Raw genomic sequence first — 14,935 nt, 5'->3', positions numbered from 1 at the left:
CCACTTCCACCGTTGCCTGCTAATCTCCCAGAGATAGTTGCTGGAATTGATGCATGCAAAACTGATTTGGATACATACCTATTCAACAGTAACCATCCAGGTTCTGCAAGTGCTCAATGTTGTTCAGTTCTCGAAAACGACCCAAGGCCAGCAGTCAAGTTCCTCCACACCCTCGTCTGCCCCGGTGCTGCTGCACCCACCCCCAGTGCTTAATCAATAATTGTTGTAGTAATTGATTAATAAGCATGTAACCATGCAATGCAATTATAGTAGGGTTCTTCTTTTTACAGGTTCAGTAGTAGTTGCAATTAAGAGGTTTAGAATTAATTGTAGTGATTTACTGTTCATAACATTTATGTAATGGTAAATTTCTTTATAATAGTTTTTTTTGTTGCTCGTATAGTTATATTTTTCCTGCTGTTCTACACAATTTTGCAATTATTTGTTTTTGTATCACATATTCAAATTAGGTACAACACTGATCTTTACGTTTGGACTAAAATTGATACTCCATACCAATGTACCGAAAACAAAAAAACAATTAGAAAACTGATAACAAAAAACGATAACGAACCAACCCGGGCTTGTGGATTACTTTCCAGTTTCCATCTCAAGTGCAAGTGTTCAACCAATGAATTATTATTCTTAAGTGTACACTGATCAAATTTATCATATCTAAACTTACTTAGATTTAAACTTTTAAAGTCATATCTAAATTTACTTAGATTTAAACTTTTAAAGTTCCCGATAGGGATTACGGAGTAATTGTTTTCTTAATATTTGCTTTTGTATCACATATTGAAATTAGTTAGAAAACCGATTTTTAATATTTGGACTAACATTGATACTCTATAAACAAAAAACGATTTGGAAATATAAAAACAGTTAGAAACTGGAAAAAGAAAAAAAAAAACGATAACGAACGAAACTGGGCTTGAGGAGTACTCCGTATTTTCCATCTCAATCAATGAATTATTCGTAGTTGTAAATTACGTAAACTTTAAAGTCGTCAGTTTATTCCGATAGGGATATTTTCTTAAATATCTTAGATAGTTTAAAATACGAGATTGAGAAGAGTTTACCTTGATTTTTTTTTCTTATTTTTTTTCTTATTTTTGAAATTTACTCCAAATGATTTATTGACTGATTATTATCATTAAATTTGTACACTTACCTAATACGGAGTATACAATAATGAAAGTAGTCAACTAGTCATGGTACATTGCAGATAAGTTTTATACTTTTATATAATCCGTACGTCGTCTATAGTCTTTTTCTTTTTTTTTAATGGCGGAAACAAAATACTTCAATATTCAAGGTGTCAATGCCATTGTTGGCGTGCATTAATCACATTTTAATAAGTAACATCTAGCTAACCGTTACCTTATACGAGGGTGTTTGGTATGGGAGACCTGGATAAGAAAGATAAGGTGAGACAAAGATAGGGGCCACGATCCAGTTCTCTTCACCTTATTCTTGTTGCTTATTAGATCAAAGCAGTCCATTAGGACTAAGTAAGTGTGCTGCTAAATATGAGTGGACATGAACATAACTATTTGTGAACGGTTGGCAATAATTCTATTAAAAGTTCGGCCTAAGTTCAATTCGATTGTCAATGAACCAATCTCGGGCTTCAATTTAAAGTCTAGTAACTAAACATAACCAAACTCAAAATTAATGATGTTCAATTCCAAAACTCGTGAGTTTTGACTTTTGAGCATATGAGATTGAAACTATGTTAAATAGAAAGAAAATAACATAGTTTTCTGCAGATATTTTAAGAGCAGTGAGTTTTACCTGACACAAACCACCCCCAAGTTCAAGATGTTGAAGTTCACATGACTTTGCAAGACGTACAATATTTTCTAATATAAGATAAGAAAATGTGCCTTTGATAACTAACGTTTTAAGACTAGGTATATCGTAACATGTTCCAACCCAATGCAATATACAAGTTTTAACAGTGTAAGCCTTGGACAACTTGCTATCAACCTCCCAAAAATATCAGGTTTGCATTCAATATCGAATAGCTCAAGACTACGAAGATTAGCAAAGCCCTTGAAGTAACGAGGTGGAGGATTCAGAACAAAACATCTGAGTTTCAATTTCATTAATTAACTCTTTGCATCTAAAAATATGAGAAGGCATAGGGATAAGATGACTAAAATTTAAAAGATCTATCTTTTTGACAGAAGTTCTTGAAAGAAAAGATAGCCATTGACTGACATTGATGCATTCTCCATTCACATTCATTGGAACTAAGAAATAGAACTTCTGTAAAGGGCCCTTACCCTTCTTTCCCTTTCCCTTACCAGATTTCTTGAAATTCCTGCCCTTACGCACCATAAGCACGTCGTGCTTATTCTCTTGCTTGAGCGTCTTTTCAGCGGTCTTCAGCATACCGTGAAGCTCAGTAAGAGTTTTCTCCATGCTGTTCATGTTGTAACTCAACTTGAACTGATCATATCCACTATGAAGCGAATGGAGAATGATGTCAATAGCCATTTCATTTGAGACGTCAGAATCTAGAGCTCTCATGTTCTCAAAGAGTCCAATCATTTTAAGAACATGTGGGCTCACTGGTTCTCCTTTCTTGAGCTTAGTCTCAAGGATCAACCTCTGAGTCTCGAATCTTTCGATTCTGCCTTGGTCCTGAAACATGTTCTTCAACTCCGAGATGATTTGATAAGCATCCGAGTTAATCATTTTAATGAACGTTTTCTGCGTTAGATCCTTAGATTTTTGTAAGTGCTTGATTTGGAAGGCAATTTTTAAACTCAATATTTCTTTGGACCTAGTTGTTTCTATGTTGGTTCGATTATTTAGTGAACTAAATTTAACCGTGTCATACAAACAACCTATTCATGCGTAATAAATAGGTGAACTAGTATGGCCCGAAACTCTTGTCTTGAAGCATCCAATCTTCTTCACCATCTTGTTAGCTTGGCATCGTCTTGAATCTTCATTCAATGCTAACTTAAAGTTCTAAACTAGAAATACTTGAAAATAATAAAATTACATCAAAATTTCCATGGTTCGCAGACCATATTTAAAACTTTACATTCAAAGATAGAACGGTTCTCAGACCGTATTTAACTATCCTAAAATGGCCATACTAGTCACTTGGAGTACCTGCATTACATAAAATATACATTCTATGCATTCACCCATTCGTATGCTAAAACGAATGTCCCAATTAATTATGCAAGTATTTACGTGAATTAATTAAAATTTACGTTCACATAAACGCGTCCTAAAAGATTAATCAATTTCCAAATTATTAATCTTTAGACTTTATTCTAATTAAAATTGAATTTAATTAAAATAATGCGACCTACGAAAATAATTAAAATAATTATTTCATTTTTAATTACATTTAGCGGCTCCCACTCAAACCATAATTATTCCAGATAATTAATTATTTAAATATTAAATTAAAACTCACTACCCGGCCCAAGTAAAATAAAATAATTATTAATTATCCCGTTAGCCAAATTTATTGCAAACATGAAATTCACGCCAAACAAAACAAAAAAAAATTGTTTGAGTGCAACGCGGGCTAGGCTTGCTCCCAGCCCAGCAATGCACGCTAGCTGTGCCCTACGAGGCACACGAGCAATGCCCATGCCCCGCAGCCAGCGCCCACGTACCCGCAGCAATACTGCCCTTGTGTGCTGCTGTGCTCGACGTCGCGCAAGGCAAGGCCGCCTTGCTTGCTCGCAGCTATCGCAAGCCAAGGCGCCTGCCTTGCTCGTCCCTTCCTCGCCCAGCAGGCGTGCGGCACGCAGCAAGCTTGCTGCTGCCAGCGTCGCTGCGGCTCGGCACAGGCGTGGCAGCCCGCATGGCTCGTCGAGCCACACGTCCACCCCACCTCGACTTCGTGCCTTTGGTTCGTGCCTACGGACCAACTTAATTAAAAAAAAAAAAATTCACGAACGTTTGCATTAAGTTATTTTTCATAAAAATTTACGATTTTTATTTTCGGAAAATAACATTTTTACGCTTTAATTAATTTAACAACAATTCCAATTTCGTTAAAATTATTAAATCAAGGCTAACATTATTCAAATTTTAAGAACGAACGATTTCAACTGAAAATTTGAACTTTTAAATATTCAAATCTAAAACTTTAAATCGTTCTAAACAGTTAAATTTCAGATTTTTAATCAATTTGGTTTAAGTGTCGATTAAAATTAACGAAACTATTCAAAATTTTAATCCAATAATTTGTAAAATGCGCCACTGACCATGAAATTATATTCCCTTTCCCAATTAACCAAATTACTAGATCCAAATTATTTAAAAAATCAATTAGCGATCTAAAATTTACGAATTTGGGAAAAGCAGAATTGGGGTTTATACTTATCAAAAACGGCTGAAATTTTACCATAATTAAATAATATACCCAGCAACATTGTGTCAAAATTTCAATCAATTCCGAGTAGTTTAGGTCGACCAATTAATTGAAAAACTTTCCGAATTTATTAATTTTAACTCAAAAATTAACAAAAACGCCCAAAAACACACACTTCGAGGCCTGTTTTTGCAATTTCGTTCTCATGAGTTGATCTAGAAAATCGTTTTCAATCGACTAGGGTCAGAAAAGACAAAAATACGAATATTTTTTATTTCATAACCTATTACGCAATTAATCCAATAATTCATAATAATTCCGAAAACATCAACAAAATTTCCAAAAAAATCGACAACAGCAAAAACAATTAAATCATGCTAAAAAATGCTTTGAATACATAAGGCTCTGATACCACTGTAGGGGAATACAGTTAAACATACATAACATGTGCGGAACATCCCCAAAGCCAGGAAACATGTATAAAGCGCAGTTTAAGCAAACTTACATTCGAAGCGTGTTAACGAACACGAACAAAGAACTCCACTTGTCATTCCTCTACTTGGTTCACCGACACGTTCAGATCTGTCTTGATTATTGTAGCTTAGACAACGCACAAGATATTTGCTTTTCGGGATGAACAATTTTTCAGAGAGAAAAACTGAAGAACGTAATTTTGGGAATTAGGTTTAGGGTTTTTGGAAAACTGATTGTGTGTGTTGTGTGTGGAAAAATATAATTAACCTAATTATATTAATGATGTAACCGGCCAAAGACCAAATTGCCTTGACCGGCCACATCACCACACACGCCCAAACCCGCGCCAAGCCAACGCTGCAGGCCGAAGCCCACAGTGCGCGCAGCCGGGCCGTGGGCCTTACGTGCTCGCTGTTGCGATGTTGTTGCTGTTGCGCGCTAGTGCCACGCCCCGGGCTGGCTTGCTTGCCTTTCTCGCGAGCTCGCTGGCTCGTTGGGCCTTGTGCGCTTGCGCGCTTGGCTCGACGGGCCGGCAGCTCCGATGCGCCTCGTATTCGTGACTAACGCCTTACGGCTATTATTTATCGTATCGTATACGACGAATCACCGTCGTACGATGCGATTATTCGTTTCGCTCAGCTTACGAATATTCGCGATACGATATACGATTCCGACGCAAGGTCGTATCGTATAATACGTTTTCCAAAACTAATTCCCAAAAAGCTATTAAATGAATTTCCGATTCATTTAATCCGGTGATCTGTTACATGCCATTGGTGTGACCTTGTAGGTTCAGTCAAGAGTAAGTTGTGAGCTTAATATCCATTAGAACTCACTGATCAGAAGAATTGCTCCAGCTAGCTGTTCTGATCACTTGATTTCACTGAATTAATCGTTCGCAATTAATCTGAACCTTGGTATTAGACTTAATGCACCTTGGGTGAAGGACATATTTCCTTCATTGATTTTATTTTCAGTTAATATAATTCCATATACCCACCTCCCCTTGAGTATGAGAACTCGATACCATAGAGGTTTTGGAGGTGGGTCCCCAAATTTTAAATTTTATAAAAATAGTTAACCAAACATCAGGCATGAGGTTGGATGATTTCAAACTTATACCTGATTCCAAAATATGTTGAACTAAATACACCCTTAATGATTTAATTTCTATTTGTCTACTTGGGCCGGGCCCAAATGTATAGCACGGTTTCGAATATAGGCTATGCAAGTTTGAAATACAGAGTAACCGAGATCTTCTTCAACCTATCTTCTTCAACCTAATTTCAGTTTTCTGGCGGAAAAACTTTCATACAATCAGCAAGTTTGCTTGGGAAACGTGAATATTAGATTGAAATCTCGTTTCCCATTCGTTTCCGGGATGAATTCAGTTTCAAACACGTCTACATTTTTCTGAAACGGTTTCGGCGCGTTCCGAAACGCGTTTCCCGGTTTCCCCGTTCCAGGACGTTTCTGAAACGGTAAGTCGTGATTTTTTGGCGTTTCCGTGCTTCGTAGGTCTCTTGTTTCTCTATTAGTGTTAGATGTTGTTAGCATGGAGAACCTGATGGTCAATTGGTCATTTGTGTAAGTTGTGTAAGATTGTATGAATGAGCTTTTTTACAAACTTTACATATGGTGTTTAGATGATTAAGTGTAAGATGGATTAATTTTGATGATAGTTTGACTCTTAATAATTCACAAAATCATTTATTTGTGGGAAATTTGGGTGATTTGCGAGGCAGTTGAAGAATTTTGAATTGGAGTAGATTATCTGAACTTATCAATTAATTGTTCATGTTAGGACGAATTTTATCTGTTTTGGATCATGTTATCATCTTTTGCTATTTATTTAATTTGGACTCTTAATAATTCAAACAATCAGTTCATGTTATCATCTAAGCAGGGAAGGATTTTGAAGTTTAATACTTTAGATATTCGCTATGCCTTTTTTTTTGTGTTTTTTTTATTGGAGTTTGGCTTAAATTATTCTGATGTGTATTATATAATACTTAGTTAATTGCAAGTTATTCTGATGTGAAAGGTCCAATTGGAGCAAGAATGTTAGTAATTGATTAGAACAATTATATGAAGTCTTTGTTGATATTTGAATGAATGAGTAAAGAGAAGAGATTTCTCAAACACCAATGTTTGTTTAAGCTGACTAATGCCATTGTTTGTTGGTGTGTTCTTAGGATGAAATTTCTTTGTTTTTGGATCATCTTATTGTGATTCTAATTTTCTATTGTTGATGTCCTAGTTTGAAGATTAGTAAGTGCAATTCCTGCATAGATAATAGACAAACTTGCAGATATTAACAGATTGGCAGAGGGTCAGTCAGGGGGAATGGAACACGGAGAGGGAGAGAGAAACTTGGAGATACACAGGGGTCTGGGAAGATATAGAGAGGGAAGGGTTTCATTACAGTTGAATCCTTGAGTCGGTTATAAGATATTTCTACTTTTGACTTGGTAGTGTGCAGGGATGGATATGGTCTGGTTAATAAGAACTGCAAGTTTTTGGGGGGTGATAGTGGAAAAGTTGACAGATAAGTCACCCTTACTGTTGTTTTTCGAATGAAGTTAGTAACCTTCCAAAACCTGCAAGTGGGTTTTCATGAGGGAATATGACCATGTTCAATTATGTCAATTTGGGTCCTTATTATTGGACAAATATAAAATAAAGAAAAAATCAGGCAAATTTTTGGAGCAAAATTAAACAGAAAAATTGAAAAACTTTATTGAATGGAGGGATGCTCCACAGTATATAACCTTGAGAGGGTCGCGGTTTGCTACTCTACAATAGTCTACCGAGTCTAATACTTTCAGGTTATTAGGATTTTAAACAATTGAACAAATATCTCCAACCTTTTTCTGCACAAGTAGGAATCTTTTTCTAGAACATATTCTCAAGTGTTTGTCAAGAAAACTGCCAATACTAGGATGCTACGTACATCATAACGATGGAGAAAATTCAGTAGATGATTATAAAATATGCAGTATTTGCATGAATGTGATAATTATATTAGGATTTGTTAGAAATGACATAGCTCTAGTGCTCTACCTCTATCACGCAGAAGGAGAGCTGATTAATTATATTACAAACTTGTGTGTAAACTTGTGGGACAATCACCATAGTATGAGTACCAGCATTACATACGGTAAATATTCAGAATTTTAGAGTTAAAATACTTTTAGCTTTTTAAGATAAGGTATTAAATTACCAGCATGAAGCTCCTTGGTTAGGATCCTCTAACAACACTCCCCGTATGTAATCTAGTGCTCTACCTCTATCATGTGGAAGGAGAGCTGATTAATTATATCACAAACTTGTGTGTAAATTCTATTGTCAATCATCAGTTTGCGGATCATAGTATTGACTTCTGGACACCTATCGTGGGGACAATCACCAGTAGTACGAGTACCAAGATTACATACGGTAAACATTCAGAATTTCAGAGTTCAAATACTTTTAGGGGTTTAAGATAAGGTATTAAATTACCAGCATGAAGCTCCTTGGTTAGGATCCTCTAACAACACTCCCCTAAGTATCGTAAGCTTTAAACCGTAACCAAATTCTTTGCCTCTCAGTCCCTGACCAAATTAAAAGAAATAAATGAGCTATATAAGCAGACTCATGGGTTAAAAAATAAATAAAAGATTGTTTAGGTCTCTTTTTGCATGTGGCATGAATCCTTACCTTCAAATTTTCTTAAAGAGTGACTAAGAGGAAAGGATAAGATGAAGTTGAATACATTCTGCGAGAATTTTGCTAAGCTAGGATCAAAAGACTTTCACTAACATCAAGGTTAACAATGCTTGATTTTCAGGCACATGAAAATCAAAAGTGTAAAGCAGTAATACTAGACATTTTTCTGGGTAAATTACAAACATATTTGTTTCTTTTTCCTTAAGAACTTGTAGAAACAATGTAACAAAAGAAATTAGCATAAAGCTTAAGCATATTTGTCTTTCCTGAAATAAAAATCAGAAAAAAGCTGGAACTAGCCTAGAAACCAGTTTCTTAAAGGGTGATCCGAGCATAGTCAGCTGGATGAGACAAGGAAACAAGTACTAACTAGGTGTGAGTTCTATATGAGTCCATTTAGAAACTTGTGCAATAAGTCTAGCATGCAATAAGAACCTGACAAATTGCATGCAGGATGCAGCTAGAATACATTTTGAACTTATTGTTTAGTCATATTCTCTGCTTCTGATGCATTATTCTAGTTTTTAATAGTCCGGATATGGCAATCTATCTGATGATATAAGTAGTGTGAACTATGAAACTGATCAGTACATCAAACCAATCAGTCTTGTACTTAGTTTTAAAAAGCGCGCTTTTTTGCGCTTAAAGCTCGGAAGCTCACAGCAACGCTTCTGCCAGCCGAAGCCTAGCGACATACAAGAAGCGCGCGCTTCCTAGCGCTTCGGTGCTTCTGCGCTTCCCGTAGTCTGGGCACATCAGACCCTCCTTTTTTATAAAAAATAAAGCCACGTGGCTCTAATCTTCTTTTTTAAAGTATCACGTGATTTCTTGTTTTTAAAAAGAGAATATTTGGGAAGTTTTTGAAAACCCTAGTGCAATTTTCTCATGTAGTTGGATTTCTCTAGCCTTCTCGCCGGATTTCTCCCTTCGGATTCTGAATTTTTCTTTCATCGTTATGATTTCTCTTCTTTTTTTCATCTTTTCTTTCCATATTTTCTCCATATATTCTGAACATTGAAATTTTATTATTTATTTCCGAGTGCGCTTCGCCTACGAAAAGTGTGCACTTTCGCTTTGCGCTTAAGCTCCGGGGTTCTTTTGCGCTTTAGTGTGCTTCGCGCTTTTTAAAACTAAGGTCTTGTAAGAGTATTATCACCCCTATTTTTATATTTGTTTTTTAATAGAAACTAAATGTTATTGCTCAAGTTCTATTCTATAATTGGGTTCTAAATGCAAGGTTAATTAGTTTGATGATATTTTGTTTTTCCTAATTTTTTTTTCTGTTAGTCTATGCTTCGTCTATGTGTTAAACTGATAAAGCATGTCTAAGTATGATTGCTGGAGTTTATGGATTAGGGTACTAGATATAATTTGCAAAGGAAGTCTTTGGATTGATTAAAGTTAGTACATTTACTTGTTCACTTTGGCCAAATTTTGCAAGCTAGCTTTCTTTTAATCAACCTGTTAATGGCATGTTGATAGTGCATAACAGTAACAAGTATTTTTAAGTGTTTTTTGTTGGTTTTTTTTTCTTAGCTTTTTTTGACATGATTGTCATAAGACTGATTAGGATTACTTATTCGAATTTTTTGATATGATGAGTTTCAAATTGTTAAATATTCTGCTGGGTTTGTCTTTGGTGTTATTTTATGTCTAATTAGTCTATACACACTTTATAATTCTACTTGAAATTCGTATAATCCTTTTTTATATAATTTAATTTTTCTGACAATCACCTTTCATCCCTCCTTGGCCCAAGGCGGGGAACCCTCCTGGCTTGCCTCAGGGACGGGCCTGATCTATTAATATATTAGTTTGGATGTTAATGGAATGAGAGGTTTTATTGTAGCAGAGTATTAGACAGTAGATTTTTGATATTGCACAAAGGATCAAGATGTCTTCTATAAGAAATGCAATCTCGAAGAGAGCATATAAGGAGCGATCGCAACCGTAAGCCTACTTATTAAGTTCGTCTTTTTATTTGCTTTGTTTTCTAAATCCTTTTTTCCTAATTTTAATTTTCGTTTTTGTTTCTTGTTATGGATTCAGGGATTCAAGGAAAAAGTTTGGGATCCTTGAAAAGAAAAAGGACTATGACATCCGTGCAAAAGAATACCACAAAAAGGAGGATACATTACGGGTAAAGTTTTCATGTCTAGTTCCTTTTACTTGTTGAACCTTTGAATGTTTTTCTATCACCTTTGTTTTAGAAGTTGTGATCTTGATTGATTCCGGTTTGGATATTTTTTTCCAGAGACTCAAAGAAAAGGCAGCGAATAGGAACCCTGATGAATTTTATTTTGGCATGATCAGATCTAACACAACTAATGGAGTTCATAGACCGGAGTAAGACATGTTCTTGTTTTGAGAAATGCCGTGTTCATAATGGTTTTTGGCGTTCTACTTTTAACCCTCTAGTACACCTTTTTTTTTCTTTTTTTTTAAATCAAACTTCCCGATAAAAAAAAGCTTATAAATCATAATGGTTATGATCTCACCATCACTCATTTGTGATGCTTATTTGATTATTACCATTGCTTAATGTTCCTTTAGCTGTCATTGATTTGATTTTCTATAACCATAGGAGCGAGGCAAACAAGTATTCACCAGAAGAACTTTTGTTGATGAAGACACAAGACAGAGGATATGTGCTTCAGAAAATTCTAAGTGAAAAGAAGGAAAATACTTATAGCTTAGTATTTCTGATATTATATATTTGTTGTGAAAGCGATACAAACGTTTGCTTATTTTTCATTGTTGTTTTACTGTGTATACATTGCTGACACCATGTCCTCTCTGTTTACAGAAAGTGGAAAAGCGTAGAGCTGTGCTTCATTCTTTAGATAATCGACCCTCGATCAAACACGTTTATTTTGCAGAAGACAGGTTTGTCTTTCAAACTTCGAGATTAAAGAGGCGTGGAGCTGTGGAGACTTAGCCTTCCCCTTCTCCTTCTCTCTCTATTTCTTATTGTGTTGATTGTACGATGGTAGAACTGTTTTCTCGTTCAATTTTCCTCCTATTCTTTTCTCCTCGGTCATCACTATATACAAAATAATTTTTTTTCCCTTTGCAAGGCATAAGGCCATGAGCTTGACATAGGGGAGCCTTATGCTTGTTTACCTTACCTTTTTAAAAGAAACATATACGAAATGTTTTGGTGCTTGTGATTTGAAATGCTTCTGCATTTTTGTTGCCTTTTCCCCAAGTGACAAAAGGAAATTGCTAACTTAAGAGCTCTAATTGAGGTATCCGGAAACCTTTTGTTAAACAGTGAAGAGGCAAAAGAGATACAATCAAGATCCTCAAGGGATGCAGAGCTTCGTACATCAGGGTCTGTACCTTCTGCTATCATGAGGTAAAAGGCTATTTATAAAAAAAAACCGTTTCTTACTTATTTTGGCATTTTTAGTCCTTCGATTTTCCTTTTTCTCCTTTTTCTGAAGCAAGCTTGAGATAGGGAGCCTTGTGTTTGTTTACCTTACCTTTTCAAAAGAAACATATACAAAATGTTATAGTGCTTGTGATTTGAAATGCTTCTACAATTTGGTTGCCTTTTTCAAAGTGACAAAGGGCAAGTCCTTCGTTTCTCATTGTTCTCTCTTTTGCTGATGCAAGAGGATTGATTTTCTCAGTTTAATAAATTTGTTTCTTTGCCTGATTTTTAACAAAAAAGTTTGCATATTAAGCTGTCTTAGATTGAGTAAAAATGATGTAATACCCTGTTGGTCTTGAATCTTAATCTCTTGGAATACTGAAGGACCTATCTTACGAAGTTTTCAATTTTAGGACCTTATTTAAATAAGTTTGAGGTCCTATAAGTTCAGATAAGCTTAAATAAGGCCATATAAGCTAAATAAGGTCTTATAAGTTTCAATAAATTACTGTAAGTTGAAGACCCTAAACATTCTGTCTTACGTCATCTGGAACTTCCGAATGTTTGAACATTGTTGTGGCTTAATTAGGAGACCTGCTGAAGCCTAAAGATATCGTCCCCAATACACAACAGTACAACACCACATTATCTCCACTTTGCATTGAAAAAACTAGGTCGCTTTTCTAGAACATGAATTGAAGTTCAGAGTTTTTAAACTAATCTGCAATTATTTATTGATTTTAAAATTAGGGGTTTATAGATTTTGTCTTGAATTTTTTCCCTTTAGCTGTTGGATTTTGTTTTAATTGTTTTACTTGGTGGATTCCTTGTTCAGTTTTTGATAAGAAAATTTCTGAATTCTGATTCAACCTCAGTAGTTGATGCTGATGGCTCAGTATTTTAATTATCACAATTCTGTGATCTTTAAAGCAAATTTAGAAAGTTAGATTGTGGGTAGTAGTATTATAATGATCTCTTTTGTTTCTTTCTATGTTACTCCGACACTTCTTCCAGCGGCGGGTGTCGGTGTCGACACGACCCGACCCGCGACACGACACCCGACACGTGTCCGGGGAGGTGTCGACACCAATGTCGGAAAAGAGTCCAAAATATAGTGTCGGCGCCAGTGTCGGAAAAGAAATTGAGTAAAAAAATCAAAACCCTAGATCTAGAAATTGAAGGTCGGGGAAGACGATTAAGAAAAAAATATATTGGGGCTTTTGTTGTAGAAGAAAAAACGAGTTGAAAGCATTCTTCGATCCTTGTTTTCATGACTGCTTGAGAATCGCCATTGTTTCCGGCGTCTTCTTCCTCCTCGTGTTCATGTTTTGCGTCTGTTTTAAGGTGGTGGGCTATCATCTTCGGGTTCGTGGTTTATGGTACAAGGTTTGTTCTCACTTTTGGGTTATGATATCACGTTTAAAAAAGTTAAAAAAAAGAAAAGTTAAAAGAAAGAAATTCATATAGTGGGATATCACGTGGTAATTTTAGAATAGTTTATGACTCTAGGGTGTTACTGTTGGGAGTGGGTCTGTCAGCTTTTTATTATATATTTATGTTTACTTCCCTTTTTTTTAAGGATATTTATATGTTTACTTTTGAACTCTTTGTATTCTTAAACTCTTTCAAAGACTATTTATCTTATTTTGTAATTTTAATTTTATTATTCATTAATATTCTAATCTTTATCTTTTTTTAATTTAAAAATTATATTTTTATAAAAAGTGTCGATGTTTTTTCCGACACTTTGTAAGGCAGCCGTGTCTAAAAAACAAGTCAAGACACTCCTTTGACCGTGTCGGAGTGTCTGCAAATATTTGGATCGGGGTGTCGGATACTCCGACACCCGTGTCTGAGTAACATAGGTTTCTTTCTTGTGCGTTTTGAACTGTTGTTTCCTTTTATATCTACTCATTTTATTATTTATTTTGGGCAGGAAGATGAAAGCTTCCTACAAAGAGTTGGAGGCAAGAAAGAAAAGAGTTGAAGATTTGGAGAGAGTCTATGCAGAGATGGCCTTGCAGAAAGAGCTACAGGTACCAATTCAAGCTTAACAACATCTAAATTACCTGCCCATCAATTCTGATTATATTTCCATAGAGAGTAGAGTTGATGCCAGACGTTCTTTAGCCCCAATTTTACTGTACCTTTGATTGTAGATGCCCATTATCAACGAGTATCTGATTTAGTTTACTGAGCTGTTCTATTGAAGGGTTCAATATGTAGCGTTATTTTAATTTTTATTTGGCATTTAAATCAGTACTTACCAGAGCATCTGATAGAATTACAGTTGATATTAGAAATTTACTGTCTAATTTAGACTAAAGTCTGCCTCAAATGTCCGTTGAGCTGTATTTAGTCATCATGTGGCTACATTCTATGTTTATTTTGTTCTGAGTTTTTATCTTTGTGTTGATGCAGAAGAAGGGTAGGAAACGCAAGCTACGGGAAGATGAGATTGTTTCTCCCACCGGTAGGCCAGTTTACAAGTGGCGGGCAGAACGTAAACGATAAATATACGAAGTATTTTATAATATATGGTTTGTAATGTTAACAGATAACTAGCCCTTTGACCCGTTCGATGAACGGGTAAATTATAAAAAAAATTGATTATTTGATCTTCACAAATTGAATAGGTTATTTAGGAGTTATTAACCATATCTACTCCATCTTTCACATTGGATAATCCACCCATTTTGTCACTCTTTAAAAAAAAATACTACTTGAGGCCTTGGATATCATTTCGAATTTCTAACACATATTATACTTCATATGCATTATGCGCGCAATAACATATCAAAGAGTTTATCTTCCTCGACCAAACATCATCTGAAAAGACTCCAAATTGAAATCTCTTAACCTCAACTTTATTACTACAATTAACACACAACGAAGCAAAGTCTGGACTTAAGTTATATGTAGCAAAATTGTTCTCTTTTATAATTAGTTGTATTGGTTTCATCTTGCCTAGGAATATGCTCGATATTCAATAATCCATTGACAACTAAAGCATACGGAGTGTC

The 14,935-nt window shown here is 35.3% G+C and overlaps 1 protein-coding gene across 1 annotated transcript; it reads left to right on the top strand.

Annotated features, from left to right (window-relative positions):
• Positions 1 to 6,058: 6,058 nt before the first annotated feature.
• Positions 6,059 to 14,653, top strand: LOC110775823 (probable U3 small nucleolar RNA-associated protein 11). The gene is made up of 9 exons (XM_021980422.2): positions 6,059 to 6,309; positions 10,389 to 10,486; positions 10,586 to 10,676; positions 10,791 to 10,882; positions 11,121 to 11,214; positions 11,343 to 11,422; positions 11,811 to 11,894; positions 13,849 to 13,948; positions 14,334 to 14,653. Exons 2-9 carry the CDS (start codon positions 10,431 to 10,433, stop codon positions 14,424 to 14,426), a joined length of 690 nt encoding a protein of 229 aa, XP_021836114.1. The 5' UTR covers positions 6,059 to 6,309; positions 10,389 to 10,430; the 3' UTR covers positions 14,427 to 14,653.
• The last annotated feature ends 282 nt before the right edge of the window (positions 14,654 to 14,935 follow it).

The sequence above is a fragment of the Spinacia oleracea genome, chromosome 4, assembly GCF_020520425.1.
Source record: "Spinacia oleracea cultivar Varoflay chromosome 4, BTI_SOV_V1, whole genome shotgun sequence".
In the NCBI taxonomy this organism is placed as follows: Eukaryota; Viridiplantae; Streptophyta; class Magnoliopsida; order Caryophyllales; family Amaranthaceae; genus Spinacia; species Spinacia oleracea.
Note: the sequence above shows the minus strand (reverse complement) of the source record. Positions and strands in the feature narration are given on the sequence as shown.